Source organism: Mangifera indica, chromosome 17, assembly GCF_011075055.1.
Source record: "Mangifera indica cultivar Alphonso chromosome 17, CATAS_Mindica_2.1, whole genome shotgun sequence".
NCBI classification, from domain to species: Eukaryota; Viridiplantae; Streptophyta; class Magnoliopsida; order Sapindales; family Anacardiaceae; genus Mangifera; species Mangifera indica.
Genome location: NC_058153.1, coordinates 11,935,022 through 11,957,274, shown reverse-complemented (window position 1 = coordinate 11,957,274; position 22,253 = coordinate 11,935,022). Strand labels below are relative to the sequence as shown.

The 22,253-nt window shown below is 33.3% G+C and overlaps 1 protein-coding gene across 1 annotated transcript; it reads right to left on the bottom strand.

Annotated features, from left to right (window-relative positions):
• Positions 1-9,008: 9,008 nt before the first annotated feature.
• LOC123200763 (serine carboxypeptidase II-2) lies at positions 9,009-13,919 on the bottom strand. Its single transcript, XM_044616134.1, has 10 exons — positions 13,552-13,919; positions 12,391-12,498; positions 11,595-11,690; positions 11,405-11,497; positions 11,096-11,181; positions 10,742-11,005; positions 10,239-10,372; positions 10,065-10,160; positions 9,525-9,630; positions 9,009-9,404 (listed from the first exon to the last, which is right to left on the bottom strand). The coding sequence occupies exons 1-10, from the start codon at positions 13,820-13,822 to the stop codon at positions 9,237-9,239; spliced, it is 1,422 nt and encodes a 473-aa protein (XP_044472069.1). The 5' UTR covers positions 13,823-13,919; the 3' UTR covers positions 9,009-9,236.
• Between the last annotated feature and the right edge of the window lie 8,334 nt (positions 13,920-22,253).

The window sequence follows — 22,253 nt, the reverse complement described above, 5'->3', positions numbered from 1 at the left end:
GGCTCCCTTACCAATTTTAGTTCTTAAATTTTCTTCAATCAATCATTCTTTTAATCTGTTTTTGGTTTTGTTTGTGTTAATTATTTATCTACATCTATGTTCCCTCATCGAGGGTGAGAAGGTGCAGTGATGCAGCAAGTAAGATAAGATAATAACCGAGGTGCATCTATTGGTGGGTTAAATGAAACCATTTTCAAAACACCTCTTCCACCTGGGTTCTGCCCTTGAAATCCTGGAAGGGCTCCCACCTGTGTAGAGGCCCCAGGATTCCTATTTAGAAGAGTTTTAAGCTTTGTGAATTTGTGATTCTAAAGAACTGATATCTCTGGAATTTTGTTTTAACATTAACGATAACATTACTGTTTTCATTGTTATTGATGATAATATTGCTGTTTCTACTGTTATTATATTACTGTAAAGCTTTCAGTGTTGATACATTATCTTACACAACCATAGATGAGATGGAACTGATGAGATTTACACCTTATACGAAGCCTCTGGACCCAAATAAATGCAATATGATTGTTTCTGTTTCAAACCATGAAGAAAGAGAAGATGGAGGTGAGCAAGTATTGTCATTTCTTAGATCACCTGGGAAGAAACTTTGCTTCTTCGTAAAAAAATGTTGCTAGATCCTTTGCGTTTTGAGCTAAGTTTGAGTGTGGTCGAACAGATAAATAAATGTTGAATAATGATGATATTACATCTAAAGAAGTTTTGTTTTGGCAAACCATGTAACAATTGTGTTTACTTTTAATTTTTGCGTTCACGTATAAGTGTGTCCATGCGATGGTACCGTATAAAAGAATTCAAAATAGGTTATTCATCTATGTTAGGAAAATGCTTCAGGACTGAAACATGTCCACCTGCAGTTTATGTGTTTTATTTTTAATTGTTGTCCTAGTCTTTAGGAAGTGGTCAGTTTGTGTTGCTGTAGTGGTCAGTTTGTTGAATTCGTGTTACTGTTTATGGCTTGATTTTAGGCCATTAAGAGCAGTTTTCGTGTTACTGTTCATGACTTGATTCTAGGCCATTAAGAGCAGTTTGTTAAAGTCGTGTTACTGTTTATGGCTTGATTCTAGGCATTAAGTTATCTGTTTCAGCTTCTATATAAGTTTGCTAAAAAATAAAAAATATATAGTGTATGTATTCCACATATCCTCTTAAATTTTGTTTCAGAACTCTGCTGCAAAATCATATCATTCTTTCTCTATTCTTTTATTCTTAAAATCCAACAATTGGTATCAGAGCTATCTTCTTACGGGATCTGTGTGTGAGTTTTTGAAAACATCATGGAAGTCGAAGCCAGTTTCTCCTCAATTGCTCCGCCAGTGTTCGACGAAGAAAACTACCAGATTTGGGCAGTTCGTATGGAGGCGTATTTGGATGCTTTGGATCTTTGGGAAGCAGTGGAAGAAGACTATGATGTTCCTGCACTTCAAGAAAATCCCACCATGGCACAGATGAAAACGCATAAGGAGAAGAAGACGAAAAAGTCGAAGGCCAAAGCATGTTTGTTTGCTGCAGTGTCGTCGACGATCTTCACAAGAATAATTTCCTGTAAGACAGCTGTAACATTCTTCCCTAGAAGTACTACCCACCGAAGGAGAAATGTTACGAATTAATATTTGGAGTGTCTATTTTTTTCTTTTTAAAAATACTTTAAAATAAACGTATCATTAAAAGTGTTTAGAAAGTATTCCAAGAAAACTAAAAATCTGGAAGCGAACAAAAGATGTATATACTCATATGAAGATTTATCTGAAAGTATCTGAAAACAGAGAGTAATCATATGTAACTGTACCATAATCTCAAAAAGTCAAAAGTCGATAAGAACATGCCACTGTATGCATGTAATATAAACCAGAGATAACCTGTTCCAACCGGATCTACCTACGCTGACCTGACCCTGCCTCGCAGCTACCTCGATCACCTGTACCTGCAATCAGGAAAGAAAAGGGAATGAGTGATAAGAACACTCAGTAAGGGGAAAGAATCAAGTAAACTATCTTTTTTCCTATTCTAACTCACTTTTGGGACTCAACCTCACATCCTAACCTCTATAAGAGATTGATGGGGTAATTTAGTTCACTCTTTACTATTTGGGTCATACTTTGTCCCATCTGGTGTCTATTTAATACTTTCTGGAAGCTAACTATAGGGATTTGACACTTTTCTAAGCTCAAGCTCTTTTTCTTTCACTACACTATTTCTGAATCTGAATTTAGCTCTACTGCGAGTAGACCCTACTGGGGGTCTATGTCCTACTACGGACATGTCCTACTGCGGACGTGCTCTACTACAGGCGGTGTAGTGTAAAGTGCCCCCTCATAGTTTATAACATGCATACGAGTCTTATATCTTACTAATTTTGCTTTCATCTAAATTTATTCATAACTCACCAGACATTACTCTTGGGACAACCCTTGAATCTTGAGTCCTAACCTTTTCTTACTTTTCTTTCTTTTCTTTTTCTCTTCTTTTTTTTTTCCTTTCCTTTCCTTTCCTTTCCTTTCTTTTCTTTCTTTTTCCTTTCCAAACTGTGAAATACTGTTCACAGCCCTGTTCATTTGACAGGGAAGCCTTCTTTTTCATACAATTTCACATTCCAAACGGTTCCTAATTCATACAAGATATATATCGTTGAAAAGAGGATTTAAAGAGCTTTCTAATAAGCTATAATAGCACTCATAATTCATTCAATCAGGCAGTCAAAACAGCAGATAAAGTCAGTGGCAAAAACTGCCTCCCCTGTTTATTTGATAAAGCAGTCCTTTCGGTTCATACAAATCTTTAACAGTCCAAATGATCTCTAATTCATACAAGCTATATATCATTGGAAAGAGTATTCAAAGAGCTTTCCAACAAGATATAATAGAATTCATAATTCCATAGATAAGACAGTCAAAACGTGAGATAAACTCAGTGACAAAACTGCCTCCTCTGTTTATTTAGTAAACCAGTCATTTCTGTTCATACAAATCTTTAACAGTCCAAATGATCTCTAATTCATACAAGCTATATATCATTGGAAAGAGGATTCAAAGAGCTTTCCAAAAAGATATAATAGCACTCATAATTCATCAAATAAGGCAGCCAAAACATGGGACGAACTCAGTGGCAAAAACTGTAAATATTATGCAACTTTCTGCCATTAACAAAATCACATACATAGACATCCCAAATGGCAAAACAATATTCCTCAATATCAAAATCAACATTTATAACATAGATCTAAGGAACCAAAAGCTTAAAACATGTGACATATCAAGGAGGAAACCCCTTACCTTATTTCAAGTCAAATCTTTGCAAGTTGGCTTCCTCCTCTTTGTTTTGCTTCCTTTATCACCAAGATCACTTTAAATCAATACCAAAACACACTAACATATTCACATAACATGCATATAAACATAGATAAAAGGAGAAGGAAGGAGATCTTTGGTTACCAAAGCTTCCCAAGTGCTTTCTTTTCTTTTCTTTTCTTTCTTCTCTTCCAATATCTCTTCAATTTCTTCCTTTGGCTTCACAAAACAAAAGAAAAGAACATGAAGGAGGCTGGCTGCTGGAGCTTTACGGGAGAAAAAGATGATAGAAAAACTTGAAGCTTCCTTTTGTCTTTTCTCTTTTTTATAAAGCCTTATCTCCTTTTTTTCTCTTTGTCTTTTTCCTTTTCTTTTCTTTTTCTTTCTTTTTTTTTTTTTGTTTCTTTTTCTTTAGGTATATATATATATATATATACACACACACATATACATGTAGAACAAATATATGTACTTAAAATAGGAAATATCTCTAAATAAGGTCAAAAGACATAAATACCCCTGGAACATACCTGAGGGTATTACAACAGCCAAGTCTATATGGGATTATCTCAAGAAAGAATATGCAGGAGATGAAAGAATAAGAGGAATGCAAGTTTTAAATTTGATAAGGGATTTTGAGTTACAAAAGATGAAGGAGTCTGAAACAATCAAATAGTATTCAGATAGACTTCTTGAAATTGCAAACAAAGTCAGACTACTTGGGTCTGAATTTAATGATTCAAGAATTGTAGAGAAGATCCTTGTCACAGTACCTGAGAGGTATGAAGCGACAGTTACAACCTTGGAAAATACTAAAGATCTGTCAAAAATCTCCTTGGTGGAATTACTTAATTCTCTGCAGGCACAAGAACAAAGAAGGCATATGAGGCAAGATGTCAACACCGAAGGAGCCTTATTTGCAAAATATCATGGAGCTGACAAAAAGAAAAAGAAAAAGAAGAAAGGCCAAGAAGGAAACTTTTTTGTTCCTAACAACAAAGGCAAAAAAGGAAGCTTCAATGGTAAATACCCTCCTTGCCATCATTGTGGAAAGGAAGGTCACCCTCCATTCAAATGTTGGAAGAAACCTAAATCAAATCCTTGCCATTATTGTGGAAAGGAAGGACATCTTCCATTCAAATGTTGGAAGAGACCTGACACGAAATGTTCCAAATGCAATCAAATGGGACATGAAGCAATAATTTGCAAAGGAAAAGCTCAGCAGCAAGAGATTGAAGCACAAATTGCTGATCAAGGGAAGGAAGATCAATTGTTCATGGCTACATGTCTCACAGGCAATGAATCAAGTGAAAGCTGGCTAATTGACAGTGGCTGCACCAGTCACATGACTAATGACAAGGAACTTTTCAGAGATTTAAAGCCAACCAACCTTACCAAAGTCAGAATCGGCAATGGTGATTACATCTCAGTCAAAGGAAAGGGGACAGTTGCAATAACAAGTTGTTCAGGTACAAAACTAATTCATGATGTTCTTTTTGTTCCTGAAATTCAACAAAACTTGTTGAGTGTTGGCCAACTGATGGAAAGAGGTTTTAAAGTTGTTTTTGAAGACAAGTATTGTCTAATTAGAGATCCAGCCAATCATGATATTTTTAAAGTCAGAATGAAAGGCAAAAGTTTTGCTCTAAATCCATTGGAGGAGAAGCAAGCAGTTTTTTTAGTCAAGGAAAATATCACAGAAGTTTGGCACAAAAGGCTCGGGCATTATCACCACCAAGGACTGCTACAAATGAAGTCCAAGATTATGGTGAAAGATCTTCCAGAATTTGAAGATCATATTCCAAGTTGCAAGGCATGTCAATTTGGCAAGCTCAATAGAAAACCATTCTCAAAGGCAACTGGTAGAGCATCAAGGAAGCTGCAATTGATTCACACGGATGTCTCAGGCCCTCAAAGAACACCTTCTCTAAAAGGTAGTCTTTATTATATTGCTTTCATTGATGATTTCACTAGAATGTGCTGGATTTTCTTCTTGAAGTTTAAATCAGAAGTAGCTCAAGTCTTTTGGAAATTTAAGGCAAGAGTTGAGAATGAAAGTGGCTGCAAAATTCAGATTGTGAGATCAGACAATGGGAAGGAGTATACTTCGAGAGAATTCAACCAGTATTGTGAAGAAACAGACATTGAATATCAGTTTACAGCTCCTTACACTCCACAACAAAATGGAGTTAGTGAGAGGAGAAATAGGTACATCTTGGAAATGTCAAGATGCATGTTGCATGAGAAAAATTTGCCAAAGAAGTTTTGGGCAAAGGCAGCAAATACGGCTGTGTTTCTTCAAAATAGGCTCCCAACAAAGGCAGTAAAAGATCAAACACCATTTGAGGTTTGGTATGGTTACAAACCATCACTGAAGTTTCTTAAAGTATTTGGTTGTTTGTGTTTCACTTATGTTCTACAGAACAAACGTGACAAGCTAGATAGAAGAGCATCACCAGGCATTTTTATAGGCTATAGCACTGTCAGCAAGGCCTATAAAATTTTCCAGCCACAAACTGGAAATATTATTGTTAGTAGGGATGTTCACTTTATGGAGGATAAAGAGTGAAACTGGGACAATGCAGAAAAGAAGGTTCAGACCATGACAGAGTTGGAACTCAAGTTTCTTAGTTCTAATACTGAAGAAGAAGTAGAGTGGCAAAATGAAACAATGGATGAAGTCCCCGTGAGAGGAACTAGGTTGCTTTCTGACATTCATGAAAGGTGTAACATTGCTGTGTGTGAACCTGCAGATTATAAAGAAGAAAAAAAGGATCAAAGGTGGACAGCTGCAATGAAGGAGGAGCTGTTCATGATAGAGAAAAACAATACGTGGATTCTAGTGGAAAGACCTCAAGATAGAAAGGTGATTGGAGTCAAGTGGGTGTACAGAACTAAGCTAAATGCTGATGGTTCTATCAATAAACACAAGGTAAGACTCGTGGTGAAAGGCTATGCTCAAGTTTTTGGCGTGGACTACTCGGATACCTTTGCACCAGTTGCTCGTCTAGACACCATAAGGCTTTTACTTGCTGTAGCTGTTCAAATGAATTGGAGAGTGCATCAACTTGATGTAAAATCAGCATTTTTAAACGGTGTTGTGCAAGAAGAAATTTACGTTGAACAACCCGAAGGTTTTGTGAAGAAAGGAGAAGAGGACAAAGTGTTTCTGCTCAAGAAAGCTCTTTATGGGTTAAAACAAGCTCCAAGAGCTTGGTATAGCAGGATAGATGACCATTTGCTGAGCCTTGGTTTTAAAAAAAGCTTGTCTGAGGCCACTCTTTATGTCAAAAATCAAAGCAATGATGTTCTGATAGTTTCTCTTTATGTTGATGATCTTTTACTGACAGGAAATGATGTATGGATGGTTGAGGAGTTCAAACAAGAAATGATGAAGGTTTTTGAAATGACAGATCTCGGGTTGATGACCTTCTTTCTTGGAATGGAAATTAAGCAGGCTGAGCATGAAGTCTTCATCTGCTAGAAGAAGTATGCCAAAGAGATTTTGAATAAGTTTAAGCTTGAAGAATGCAAGGCAGTAAACACTCCTATGAATCAAAAGGAGAAGCTGTGCAAGGAAGATGGTGCTGATAAAGTTGATGATGGATACTTTAGAAGTTTAATTGGTTGCTTGATGTATCTTACAACAACACGGCCTGACATTTTATATGCTGTAAGTATTCTATCCAGATTTATGCACTGTGCAAGTGAATTGCATCTCAAGGCTGCCAAAAGAGTGATTCGATATATCAAAGGCACAAGTGATTTTGGTATTAAATTCACAAGAAGCAAGGAGTTCAAGCTGGTTGGTTTCTCTGACAGTGACTGGGGAGGTTCCATTGATGATATGAGAAGTACTTCAGGCTACTGTTTTACTCTTGGATCTAGTGTTTTCTCATGGAGCTCGAAAAAGCAAAAAACTGTGGCGCAATCCACTGCTGAAGCAGAATTTGTTGCTGCAACAACTGCTGTTAATCAAGCTTTGTGGATAAGGAAGATTTTAATGGATCTCAGTCTGTAGCAGAAAGACAGTACTAAAATTTTTGTTGACAACCAAGCTGCCATTGCTATTTCCCATAATCCTGTGTTTCATGGAAAAACTAAGCATTTCAACATCAAGTTATTTTTCTTAAGAGAAGTGCAAAAAGAAAATTTTGTGACTCTGGTTTACTGCAAGTCTGAAGATCAGTTGGCAGATTTGTTTACAAAGCCACTTCCAATGAGCAGATTCGAGTTTCTAAGGCAGAACGTTGGTGTTTGCAGCTCCTAAAGCAAGGAGGAGTGTTAGGAAAATGCTTCAGGACTGAAACATGTCCACCTGCAGTTTATGTGTTTTATTTTTAATTGTTGTCCTAGTCTTTAGGAAGTGGTCAGTTTGTTGAATTCGTGTTACTGTTCATGACTTGATTCTAGGCCATTAAGTTATCTGTTTCAGCTTCTATATAAGTTTGCTAAAAAATAAAAAATATATAGTGTATGTATTCCATATATCCTCTTAAATTCTGTTTCAGAACTCTGCTGCATAATCATATCATTCTTTCTCTATTCTTTTATTCTTAAAATCCAACAATCTAAGGGCATTTGACAACCTATTGTGTTTCTCATTCGAATTAATTATGAGTTGTCTAGATTTATTGTTGAAATTCTGGACAGGTGTTGCCATCTTCTTTCCTCTTACGGGGTATTTAAATCAACTTTCTTTTTGAAGCAGACTAACTTGTATACCTTTTTGTTTGTGTACTGATTTTTCACCGCCCTTTGTTGGTTCATTTTGTTGTTTTTGAGTGCAGCTTCAATATGCAATTTTTCTCTCTGGTTGTTTCTTCTATTCATCTTATAGATTAGCTTATTTGCTTGAGTTGGGTTTTCAAGACTAGGGGTTAAAAGGATTTCCATCACAAACTTAAACAACTGAGTGGGCTGCTCGTATTCCAAATTTGAGAATAAACAACTCTTTGTAGGAGAGTTATTGAAATTAATTGATTGAAAGGGAATGTTTACTTATGTGTTAATTTCAACTTGTAATTAACAGTTGGTTTATTGTTTAATGGATTATATTTGCTAGACTTGGTCTCATGGATGTAGACAATGTTGAACTTAGCTAAACCATGTAAAAATTTTTTTGTCCATCTTAATTTTTGGCTCTTATTTGAATTTGTTGTGATTGTTGTTTATGTGTGAAGATCGGTCAATTTCCCGCCCAATCTAAGCTTAACAAACCAAACCCAGATCATTCGCCTCTAGTGAAGCCTTCAATATTAGTTAGCTACTCTATTTTGCAATTAATCATCTGCATAATCTCTCAAATATGTAGCATCTTTCATGCTTAAGAATGTATTTACTATATAATTGTTCCTCAGACTCATATAAGATATTAATATGTTTATATACACTAAGATTATCATTCCTAAATCAAATTTTGTTAAGACTCTTATTACTAAACCAAACCCTATTAGAATTCTTATTCCCTAGGGAAATTCTAAAATGGTTGTTGATGAGATAAACTCAAACCACTAGTAGCATTTGGCAATGGCTAGTATGTAGCAAATAGCACCCTTTCCACTACATAATAAGGAATGGGTAGTTAAACATTGCTTATGGGCTTGGAGGCTACAAACCCGGCTGGATTAACATAGTGTCTAATCACTAAAGTGGCTGCACAGTTTTTCAGAGTGACCAAACATATCCGATTTTGTTAGGCATCAGTTCAAAAATAACAAGAAATAATTTTGTCAAGCATCAGTTCAGAATTCACAAGAAATAAGGGATTGTAGCTGAACTCCCAGTATTATCTTTATTTAACAACTCAACTGCAAATGAAATATAATTTAAGTTGGATTTCAAAGATCTACCTATGACCAGGCGTACATATAACATTCCCTGTGAAGTGCTTCTTTGATCATCCATTTCAACTGTGAAGAGAAGCAATGAACTTCAGGAATCAGTGATGCTGACTTGTTCCAAGCTTGGCATTGAGCTTCCTGATAAGAAGGATTTGATGAGTGTGAGAGCCAGTTTGGGTCTATGCAGTGGGACTTCATGGCCCGCTCCTCTCACTGAAACAAAGGTCAGTCCGGCGTACTCTTGTGTCCATCCTCCCACCTGTTCACCAGATTATGTTAACTCCGAGGAATACTATTTGCATTCTGAAAATCGATTCTCTCTTTCCTTCATAGAATGATACATAAGAAGAAATCAAGTATCGCTCGGAGTATAATTTACCTGTCCTTCATCATACCAGGCATGCCACGGTGTTATAGTTGGAAGCTTAAGCGCATCGATGCTGTATCGGGTGGATGTAACTGGGATAATGGCATCTGTATCACCACTGTTGCATGGAAGAACAAACAGGACTAGAGTCATATAAGGCTACCAGTTACATTAAAAAGCTAAATTGTTGCAATAATGTCTCAACGGTTGCTACATTATGCTGATATGGACTGATGCGTGAAGTTGTTATGTTGGGATGCCAATGAAGATTGAGTCAGCTGAAAACCAAACCAAATCTTTAGGAAGATTGTTTAATTTTAAGTTGTTATTTATAAATTATTAGTTATACTTTATATCAGGAGAATATTTAGATTTTCTGCTTAGAATTTCTGTATTTTAGTATATGTATTGGATCAAGAAATTTTATTAATAATTTTACACCCAAATTACTCGTCTTTCTTAAAATTTCTTTTCTTTGTATTTGTTTTCTGTGCTGTCTCTGTGCAATACAATAACAGATATATAAAATGTGAAAGCAGAGGTCAAGTGCACCTGAACATCCATATTCGAAGTCCATGACGAATAAGCTCATGATATATGTCCAGTACTGATAAAGGAGAATCCTTCCAGTTATTATTTACCGTTTCGCTGCATAATAATAAAGAAAAAAAATCATGGAGGCATGAAGTGACAATTAAATTTCAAGTATTCTCAGATGTACCATACCTGCAAGTATCCCATTTTTCTGGTGCAAATGCTGGTATAACATTGAGTGCATTTTGAACCTCGGGATGATTAAAGTATACAACAGAGTGCTTCTCAGTGCAAGGATCATACTTCTCGTTAACATGACCGATAGCCTATATGATGAAATATTCAATAATGATACGAAAAGTTATCAAATATTAGAGCAGCAACTTTTGAGACCAAATGAACCTATTGAAGTTCATCAAATGTAAAAAACTATCTTCAAATGATCTTAAGGAGAGGCCTGAGAACTTCAATTATCTAAAATACAGGACTGTCAACAAGAAAAAGTTCAATTTTGAATTGAAAAATGGTAAGGTTAACAGGAATGAACTCCGGCATAGACATTTTATGTGGTTTTTAAGACGGCTATCTTACATTCTGTCTATGTCTAAGAAGGAAATTCCTGAATTTTATGTAATCTAACATAGTGCAAAAAGAAGATTTCTAGCAAGTCCATGGTTCCGAAAGAGTCTACTTACATGCACTTTTTTCAGCAGCCGGTTTGACTGGCTAACATTAGCAGTGCAGGTAGGAGTGAAAATGCTATATGGGTCGATGTTCCCCATTTCTTCACTAGCAATATCTAGAATCTTTTCACAAGAACTTGAGCTGTGAATAAATGACTGAAAATCACAAAAATTGTTTAGTAATTTGTATGTGTTATCCGATATCAGACCAGCTGCCCACAAAAACTGGAAAACCCCCAAGTGATCATGGAAATCATCAGTTAGAGCATTTCCCACCTGAAACACACATGCAAATTAACATTTCAAGCCGTCCACATGATTTCAATTGACCATGAACCATTGTGATTTCAAGAAAAATGTCCTTACCATGTAACCCTTTAGATTGATTGTCTTATCCCCAGTTGCTATGTTGTACCTCACGATAGCTTGGCTCAACTGAGGAACATAATGTCCTGGACACATTTTACCACATATTGAGGCATACTTAAAAAAAGTTCCAATGCCAGCACATACAGTCAAAAAATTATTATAAGGTTAAAAAATCTCAGGTTTTAATAAAATCCTCAATCGTTATAGGTGTCAATTAGGAAAAGGTACATATAGACTATTAACAAGCACAGCATTTTTGTAGACCGAAGAGATGTAAATCATAGCATATCTGATACTTATACATACCTCCATAGCTTTCTCCAGTGATATAGAAATCCCTTCCTTTAAACTGTGGGAAGCGTTCAAGCCACTTCAGTAAAAATGCCAGGGAATCCCTGGCTGCAAATAAAAGTCAATAAGTTAAAGAGCACTCAAGCCATGGACCCAAACTTCAAAGCTGAACCACAAGATGCAAATGGAAGAACTGAAGTATTACCAGTCCTTCTGTCACCATTGTTCAAGAGGTCAGAGGACGTATTTGAATACGAAAAACCAACTCCAACAGGAGAATCAAGAAACAGAATGTTGGCAACTGCAAGGTGGTGATACTTATCAGATATAATTGCAATCACACAAACATGAGAAAGAAAAAAGTAATGTTTAATCATCCCAGAGAATCTGAGAATATCATTTGCATATAATGTTCTTAGGACAGCTCTCTAAACATGTGGACATGTTTAAGCTATATTCAATGAAGTTATTCAACTGAGGCAATCTGAATAACAGAAAAAAGAAATAAACAAGTATTAGATTCAAAGGAGAATTTAAATATGTGCTCAAGAAACAAGTATTTGACATTCAAAGAACTGCATAGAACTATTTTCAGGAGCAACTTAAATATGAAATAAATCAGGAATTACAGTATGAGGAGATTTGTGCACTATCTTATACCGATAAAGTGGTCTTATGCAATGGTATATATTAGTCGAGAAGTCAATCCTCAGTGTCAAACTTGGGAACGATTTATGTAGAAGGTAGTTAAAATTTCAGAATTCGGAGAACAGGAAACTGGAATCTTAATATTTGCAAATGATTTCACAGAAAGGTATGAAAAAATGAAATCATGATTTGGTAAAGAAATATAATAGTCGTGTCATTAATTTCACTAGAAACTTGCATTGCATTCTCAAAAAACCAAACAAAACAGTCACTCCTCTAGCTACCAGTTCAACTGGCACAAAACTGACAATATAAGAAAGTGATTCATTGAAAAATTGATCAGGTACTCTTACCTTGATTCCAAGAATAAGGGTTCAAATAGAGTGTCTTCCCATCTGGTCTTATATGAAATGGACCGATTTCCTCTGCCTCCCCATAAGCAATGGATGAACATCCAGGCCCTAGAAAAAGCCCAGAAATCATAAACAAGGGTAGTATTATATTACTGATCCAGTACTTTAAGCCGATTCAGTTGAAACACAGAAATCATAAAGTTCTACCTATCACATTATGCTGTTAAAAATTACGTTGTGGGTATCATAGCACCATAGATTTTAGTAACTTTAGTAGGATTCTGCTACTGATAGCACAAGAATATACACAAGCATCTATATAAGTATTCAACATAGCAAAGAAGTAGAAGGCCAAAGCAACAGTAACATTAAGAAAGAAACTAAAAGGGTACCAAAAAAAGAATGAAAACTTTATGCCTCCTTAAAGCCAAATATGATACTACTTTTCTGTTAATTGTTACTAGCATGATGTTATCACTATGACCTTGTGGTGTATCATAATCCCATAACTTTAGTTACTTTATCAGGATTGTGATAATGATGATAGATGAATTCCCATATTTAGATTCGTGAACAGTCAACATATTCAAAAAGTAAAGAGCCAATACAAACTAATGAAAATAAAGAAACTTAAAATGGTTTCCAAAAAGTGAAACCTTGAAAAATTAGAACTACAAATTTGCTAACTTTATACCTTTATATATATATATATATATATATATATATATATATATATATATATATATGTTGATTCAACATAATATGAAAGTAAAGATTCAAAACAAAGAAACTAAAACAGATAACACAAAAATTGAAACTTTAGACCTCTACTGAGAAAAATTAATTCTGTTTTATGTTTTCTGTTACTAATATGATATGTCAAAATGACCTTGCTCGGATTATGCTACTGATAACACAGGAATTCACAGATTCAGAATTTCAGATACATGATCAGTCAACATAAACAAAAGATAAGGAGCCAGAACACAGTGATTGAAAGAAAGAAACTAAAAATGGTTCACGAAAATGAAAACTTTGAGACTCAAATGTCACAATCGAAGGGTTAAGAACATAATTAAGCATAAAGCAAAATAGTCAAAACAACATCAATGAAAATAAAGAAACTAAGAAGAAATATATGTAAAAGTTCAAATTCGAGACCTCCATTGAGCCAAAGAACCAGAGGTTTAGAATCAGGGTCTTCATCAGCTTCTATCAACCAATAAAACAAGGCTCTCCCAGACTCTTCATTGACAGTAACATATCCGGCATACTGATCAAAGCTGGTATTAAAACTCTGCCCTGGAAGCTTCAGAACCTTATCAAGTCTCTGCTGCTCAACTGGGTCAACAGAAACACCACTACCCAGATAATAAATTATCAAGATGAACACAATTTGAGCAAGAAAAAAGGATCCTTTTGGATTGGCCATTCTAGGAGGAGATTTCGTGGGCTGTTATTGGCATAAAATAGAAGCTTTATATTGATGGAGTCAATGATAACAAGTTGTTGTAAAAAAATTAATCTTTTACGGTAAATGGCGTCAGAAAACAAATGTCTGTTTTTCTTGTTTTGGCTAGTAGTCATCATAATCGTTGGGACAACCAATTTCCCCCATGAATTAGGTTTTTCTTTTAATTGTAATTGTTAAATCCTTGAAAAAAAAATCCAAAATATTTTTGTTTTGGGAAGTTCTTATTTTTAAAATCAATAAAACTACCTCTTTAATTTTTAATTATTTAATTACATAATAATATATTATTATTTATATATTAAATTATATAAAAAAATTATATATATAATACTACCATTTTAAAATCAATTAAACAATTTTAATTTTATTAAATATCATATTAAGTATAATAATGGTTAGTTATTATGTAACGGGAATACCTAATTATATAATTGATAAGAATATATTGGGCCAAAAATTTTGTGAGCCCAGCTCAAATCATAAAATCAAAACAAAAGAGAAATCCCAAGGCCCAATCCACTATATGAAATTGACTCAAATTATTTCTTTGTTTTGAGCTCAGGTGGATGTGGTCTAAGCAGATTTGGACTTTGATTGTTATTCAATTTGATTCGAGTTAAGTTTTATTGAAAAAATTTTAATTCAAGTTTAGTTTGAGATTAATGCCTTATTGGCAACATTACACTAGAACTCGCTCATTAATGATTTATTTTTCTTATTTTTTGATCATTTATTTGATTAAAATGATTCTTATTTTTTGATGAGTTTTTTTTTTCCAACAATTCATTTTCTTCTTCTTTAATGATTCTTCTTCTACTCAAGTGATTCTTTTTTTTTTTGCGACTTTTTTTATATGACATTATTTATTAACCAAGTACTATCTCAAACTGGTTATTCTATATTTAATGCCAATTTTAAGTGGGCCTATGACTCATATCAGGTCGTTTGAATTCACTCTGAATTTTATATTTTTTTTATTCCAAAGGGATATTATGAAAACAACTAGCTTTCGAAACATGGGCTAAAAACTATAAACAAAAACAAGAAAATGTAACCAGTTAAATTGATGATAATGGTCTTCACAGTCATTGAGTTAGCTTCTATTGTTAGCAAATTTAAGAGACCCTTCTTGTCCATTCACGATAGTGGTCTTCATGGTCCTTGAGTTGGCTTCTATTGTTAGCAAACTTGAGAGACCCTTCTGTCTTGTCCATTTGATTTTTGGATGTTTCTTCTCTAATAATTTTCTTTTCCTCTAAAACTATTCTTTCTTTTTCTCCTATAATATTATTCATCAAATAGAGCTCAATATCAAACTAACCGTTCTAGAATCGAGCCATCTTGAGTTAGTCTTTAGTTCATATCAACTCTACTCGAATTCACTTTGAGTTTGAGATTTTTTTTTTTTTAAATTCCAAAGGTAGAATTATGAAGACAACTAGCTTTCAAAGCATGGGCTATGAACAAAAACAAAAGTGTGAAAAAAGTTATATTCATAATAGTGATCTATCATGGTCCTTGAGTTAGCTTCAATTGTTAGGAAAATCAAGAGAGCTTTCTTGTCCATTTGCTTCTTGGGTAGCTTCTCAAGCGCGCAGTTTAATTTCTAAATATATTTATAACTATATAAGGGTGATATTTTGTTTATATTCTCTTATAGAATAATAAAATTATGTGTTCTCAATTTTAATTACTCAATTAAATGCCCAAAAGATATGTTATTATGTAATTATATGATTTTGAATTAAGTATGAATAAAACAACGTATGATTATATAATGATATATCAATTATATACTCACACAAATACTCAAAAGCACATTGCTCCGTACAAAAAGCCAAGGTTTTGTCTTTGTTTGAATGAGACCCTTCTGTAAAAGAAATGCATATGAAGAGGCAAATACTAATTGAAATACTCCAATTATTTATCCAAATTTTGGAAATTTTAATAACTCGGTTGCAATTTCAGAGTTTCTTGGCATATTATTTTGTCTGAGCTAGAATTGAATCCGTGAGGTGGTCCACTGGTCCTGTTCTTGCCTCTCTTTAAATTAATTCAAGGGAAATGGACTATTTCCCACCCAAATTTTAGGTCATTCTCAAACCCATACCTACGGGAGATGAAAAACCCTTATTTTCACCCATAGACAAACTTCTGTTAATTTTTTTCTGTTAAAGAGAGGGGTAAAATAGTCATTTGATTGTTTATATTAAAAAGTTGTAAAATTTATTACTTTTCACCCCTCTTAGATTTTAGAAACTAACATTTCACCTTTACCTAAAGTTTTTAAATTTTGAAAAGTAATATTTTCACCTCCAAACCTAGGGTTTTCATATTTTTTAAAACGTAGCCGCCCCCTATAACTTTCAAAAATAGCAGTATCACCCCCATTCTTCAACTTCATCTTCCAACGTCGTCTCTAGCATTGTCTTCGATCTCCTCCTTCTCCTGATGAGATAGCGGTGGTGCGATGAAGAGATCTTCATCTCCTCGTCGCATGGTGCGACGAAGAGACAAAGATCTCTTCATTGCATGATGCGACGAAGAGATAGAGATCCTCTTAGTCGCACCACCGTGCGACGAACATGTCTCTTCGTCTCACCACCCAAACGATGAAGGACGACGATTTGTCATCCTTCATCGATTGTTGCGTCGTCTTCGTCTCACCACCCAAACGACGAAGGACGACGATTTGTCATCCTTCATCGGTTGTTGCGTCGTCTAGACGCGACGACAAAACGTCATCCTTCGTCTGTTCTTCCAAATCTAGATGACATTTCATCGTCCAGATCTAGGGGACAAAGGATTGTCCTTCGTCATCCTTTGTAGTTGGAGATGAGAGATCGGTGGAATACGTCGGTCGTCGGTGGTGGCCGGAGAAGGAAGCAAACCCTAAGGGTGAAATCTAAACTTTTCAAACTTTGAGGATGGGTGGAGATGTTAGTTTTTAAAACCTGAAGGGGGGATAGTGAAATTTTAAAGTTTTAAGGTTTATAATTAAAATAACGATTTTACCCTTGTCCTTAACTGAAAATTTGAACGACAGTTTGATCATAGGTGAGAATAGGGGTTTTTCATCTTCTATGAGTGTAGGTTTAAGAATGACCTAAAAGTTGGGTGGGAAATAGTCCTTTTCCCTTATTTCAAAAACAAAACAATTACTTTCAAATCCTGCAATTTACAGCAACCCCATGTGCTTGCTCTTTGTAAACATCCTTCTCCATATCCTTATTTTGGAACTTGAGCTTCTTATTTCTAGTTAGATTATAGTTGGAAGCAGAATTTTTCTAACTCAGGATCGGTTTCGACCCAATTAAGGGGTTGGTCAAATCTATCTCAATTTGGTTGGCAATTGAACCTATGAACTCCTTAAATAAATACGAGAATAATATTCAAAATAATTATACTTATTTAATTCTTAAGTATGAAATCTAAATTACTTTTAGCAAATTCAAATTTGCTATGGTTCGTTTTTTTGACATCAAACAAGAAAACCTATTCCACTGTAACATTCTTACTCTAATGACTTATCCAAAGCTGCATACATTTGTTCATTTGGTCCGATAACATGAAAAAGATCAAGCAAATAGAAGAATTGAAAGAAAATCTCGAGTTTAGAAGAAGTTATTTTTATTAAAAAAAAGGATAAAAGCAAACACTCACTTCTTTTTATAAGAAAATAAGTTGATGGAAATCGTCAATCTTAATATCGGTAATATTACAAGTAGATATGTCAAGAGAGTTGAGTTGACACTCTTAGAAAGCATGAATCATGGGCTGTGCTGAAAGTCTTATTGTTCCATCTATGGTTTGACCTAATATATATAATGGGCTGGTCCACTAAAGATAAATAGAGGCACAACCCAAAAAGTTCTTGAGTGTGCCCTGGAGCTAGCTATGCCATGGGCTGGCATGGCACATGGTCAGCGATCTGTGAATACAACAGGTCATACTATAGTGCACGCTTTAACATTTTGGCTACCATATAATAAACATCTATTCTGACAATCTTTGTCGCATATTTCATTGGAAGAGGCAGTAGACCCTACTGGTGAGCAAGTTACTGTTTGAAACTAGAACCGTCAGGTATCCAGCAATTGGTTTTGGTTCCTACGCGGAATCGAAGGAAATAGGGTAGGTTTCGGATAATTAATTAAAGAAACTTGTAGGTTCTGTGACTGGTTCCGGTTCTTTGCTCTCACAAACCAAAACCTATCACAACTATTCACAACCATTGATTTTACAATCCTGATCGATGATCCTCAGTTTGATCATACATAAAATTGCACTACTTAACATTAATCCTCTCTGATTTGTGTTCTTGATTTGACGAACAAGCTGGACAATCACAGTTGCAGACCACAGACACGGCCAGCCATGGCAGTATTTTAAATTCTCAAAAATCCACATAAAATATGTGCATCTCATACACACACTTCCTTTCTATGAGTGCCAATAAATCTATATTTAACTTATTTCTGTTTTCACATTAAACAAAAGAAAGTAATACTGAGAACATAATTAAGTATCCCAGCTGAATCGTACTGTTAATCAATGGGGCACTTTGAATGATAATATAATTTCCAAAAGCAGTCTAAATTTGAGAGATATTTATATAGGTTCCGGGTAGCAACCAGAACCTACCCGGAACTTGCAAGGTTAGTTTCAAGTCCTATTTCTAGAAATCAGACGATTTCGATTTCGATTCCTGAAAATTTTATAAGGTATCTAAACCCATTCACCCCTAGTAGACCTGACACCCAAGAAACCATCAAAATAAATTAAAAGGCCAAAAGACTTATTCCCACCAAGGTTTAGTGTATTTTCAAACTTTTATTTGTAAAGTTTAAAAAACCTAAATATTCATCATTTTGTTAAAGTTTTCAATTAGAGTTAAAGGTAAAAATATAATTTAATTAAAAAATATTAAAACGAACTAAAATTTTATTACATTTCCCCCCATTAATTTAAAAATCCATCATTTCCTCCTACCTAAGTTTTCAAAACTCACATTTCCCCCCAAAAGTTTCATTCTCCCCTTTCTTTCTTCGATGATGTTCTTTGACCAACCCCATACCTTTTTCTTTGTCGACAACGAAGATGGCAATCGGATGATGATGAATCAAAGATGGCAGCCACGAACACAATGCTCTCTCTCCCCCTTTGTCACACCGAGATCCATCTCTGCCCTTTGCCTCTTTTTGTGCCCCGCCATCTTCGTGGCTATCGAGAAGGAGGGAAGCAGCTCTGTGCATCTTTGATCTAGAGGTTCCCATCTTCATGGCCAACAAAGAATAAGGTATGGGGGTCATTTGGAGAAGGAAAGGGGAGAATGAAACCCTAGGGGGGAAATGTGAGTTTTCAAAACTTAAGTGGGAAAAATTGTTAGATTTTTAAACTAAGGGAGTGAATGTGATAAAATTTTAATTTTTTAAATATTTTTAACAAGATAACATTTTTACTCTTAACCCTAATTGAAAATTTTAATAGAAGAGTAGATATTTAAGTTTTTCAAATTTCACGGGTGAAAGTTTGAGAATAACCTAAACCTTGGGTGGGAATATGTCTTTTGGTAAATTGAAATGAATCTTTCTCCATTTACTTTCCTGATAAATGCAACAAAAAGACACCGCAGGTTGAGTTGAGCAGCAACTGAATTACCCAAAAGGTTTATATAGGGAATTTTGTTATTAAAAGTGTGTATAATTTGGTTCACACTAAATTGAACTACTTAAAAATTATGGTTCGGTTTGATTTGATTTATAAAATAGTTTAGTTTGAATTAATAAATTTTAAAAAACAGTTTTCAACTTAGGTTACAGTTCGGACAATTTTTAAATCGAATCAAACCATAAACTGTATTTTTTTAGAATACATATATATAATTATATTTTACAGAATTTTTCAATAAATAATTAAGTGTGCAACTTTTTTTTATATTTATTTTTGTCATTTTCTTTATATGTATATAATATATATTTCATATTTATTTTACATGTTTATATTATATTCTAGAAAACTATAATTAAATTAATTTTATTAATTAATATATATATTTAGAAGTGAATATTTTAACATGTTCAAACTGTAATCCAAACCAATTTTTTTAATTTACTTTGGTTTGATTTAAAACCTAAAATAGTTTGATTATTTTTCAAACCCCTTTTTTTTATCAATTTAGTTTGAAAAAACTCTTAAACTGTATTAAATTGGACCATGCACACCATTGGTTGACAATTACACTCCTCGTAACTCAACAAATTTCTTAAACCCTTTAATTATCAATATCTATCAAACAGCCCCACTGTAGTCTTTTTTTTTTTTTCTTAATTCTAACTTCATTTAAGAAAATGTAGAATGGTTTTTTTTTTGTCTAATAAATATTTAAAAATATTATCAATTTGCATTAAATATTACAAACGAAAATATTAAATTGTATAAAATATACAAACTTCTAAAAATTTTAATAAAAAACTAAGGGACAAGAATCTTTAATATGAAAAAAAAAGTTGAAAATACTTTGAAAAATCAGAAAGAATCTGGAAAATTAAAAATTAAATAACTTAAAAATGAAAAAAAAAAACTTTGGAAATGGTTTGGAAATTGAGAAAGAATCCAGAATGTTTTAAGGAAAAGGAAAATTTGAAAGGATTTTTAAACAGTTTTAAGAAAATAAAAATGTTAACTTATATTAAATAATATTATTTTTGACCAATTTTCATATTTTTTAAGTTCTTTTTACCTTCAGATTTTTTTTCTTATTTTTCTATATTAATTCAGCTATTTTCTATTTTTTAAAATTAAACATAAATAAATTGATATAAGACTTTCGACATATAAGAGTGTGTTTAGTTCAGGTAATGTTTTATTATCAAATATGAAAGATTATTACAAAGATAGATTACCTTGAAAATGATTAAGTATAAATTATTACTATATTTGACAAAAATTAGTAGATTTAAAAAATTATTGTGTTTAATTAAAGGTAAAAAAAAAAAGATACTAAGATATTATTTTACTTAAATATTCTTAACTATAATTTTTTTAACATATATATTCATGTTACTCGTTATATTAATTAAAATTGAGAGTATTTTAGTCTTAAAAATTAATAAATAAAGATAAAATTGTATAAAATCAAGATTACTTTGATAACATTTTAATACTTAAGGTCAAAGTGGTAATCAGATTACCACCTATATTACTTGTCATATCATCATTGATAATAAAAAAATATCGTAATTATTTATTACTGACAAATCAAACAAGGTAATACAAGTAATAAAAGATAAATTACCAAAGTAATTTTAGTTTACTGAAAACCAAATGGAAGTTACTTGGATAACTAATTTTCGAAAAATTATAAATGTAGTACAATTACTGTTATTTTAATTATTAGATATTTTATAAGTTTGATGTTAAGTAAAGAAGACATAGGTTTAGGATAAATTCATATTTGTCATTGGTCAAATATAATAGACAATGAAAAATCTACTATGCAAGCAAAAGGGTAGAGGACACAAACTCGCTCGATATATATATATATATATATACCTAATTAATGCATCTTGTTAAAATATGAATAAATTGTATTTTCAGCATAATATCAACTTTATTAAGCCATATGAAAGAGTTGACATCAAATATTAGTAACCAAATAGTAATAAGAACAACGTACATGTATATCATTTCTGAAAAGAGCATCAAATGTTGATTTGCTATGCTATCTGGATAGAGCTAAACAACAAAGATTTCGAGGAGTTGATTGCAAGTGATTAAGATAATTAAGCTCCAAGACTAATTAATTAAAACTAAAAAACTTCGAAATTTGTACTCAAAGAGTACTAGTTATAAATGATACTTCCAATATTTTTGTGACTATATACCACGCACTAATACTATTCCGTGCTTCAAATATTATGAATATATACACCACGTGTTACATCTACCATGTATATACGCATATTAATACTATATATATTGACAAAATATTGATTTTGTCGTAATATAAATAATATGACATGTAATTATTAGTAATAAATTATTCATGCATATGCATACAAATAAGAGATTTTCCCTCTACTAATTAATAGGGGTTTTCACATGTTTAGAAATTGAACACTTAACACATGTTGTGCAAACGTAAAACCAATAATTTGTTTTGAATGCTTCCCATCATTTCGGATATATATCAAATTAAATCCCATGCATAGAGTGAAGACACTATGCAATCGATAGTTAAGGCTAAAGGACTATTTTCACACAAAGTTTTGATGCATTTTCAAAATCACATCCACAGAGTTTGAAAAACTCAAAGTCTCAGCTATAGACCAACTAGGGTTAAAATGTTTTTTTAGATATAGGGGTAAAATCATTATTTTACTAATAA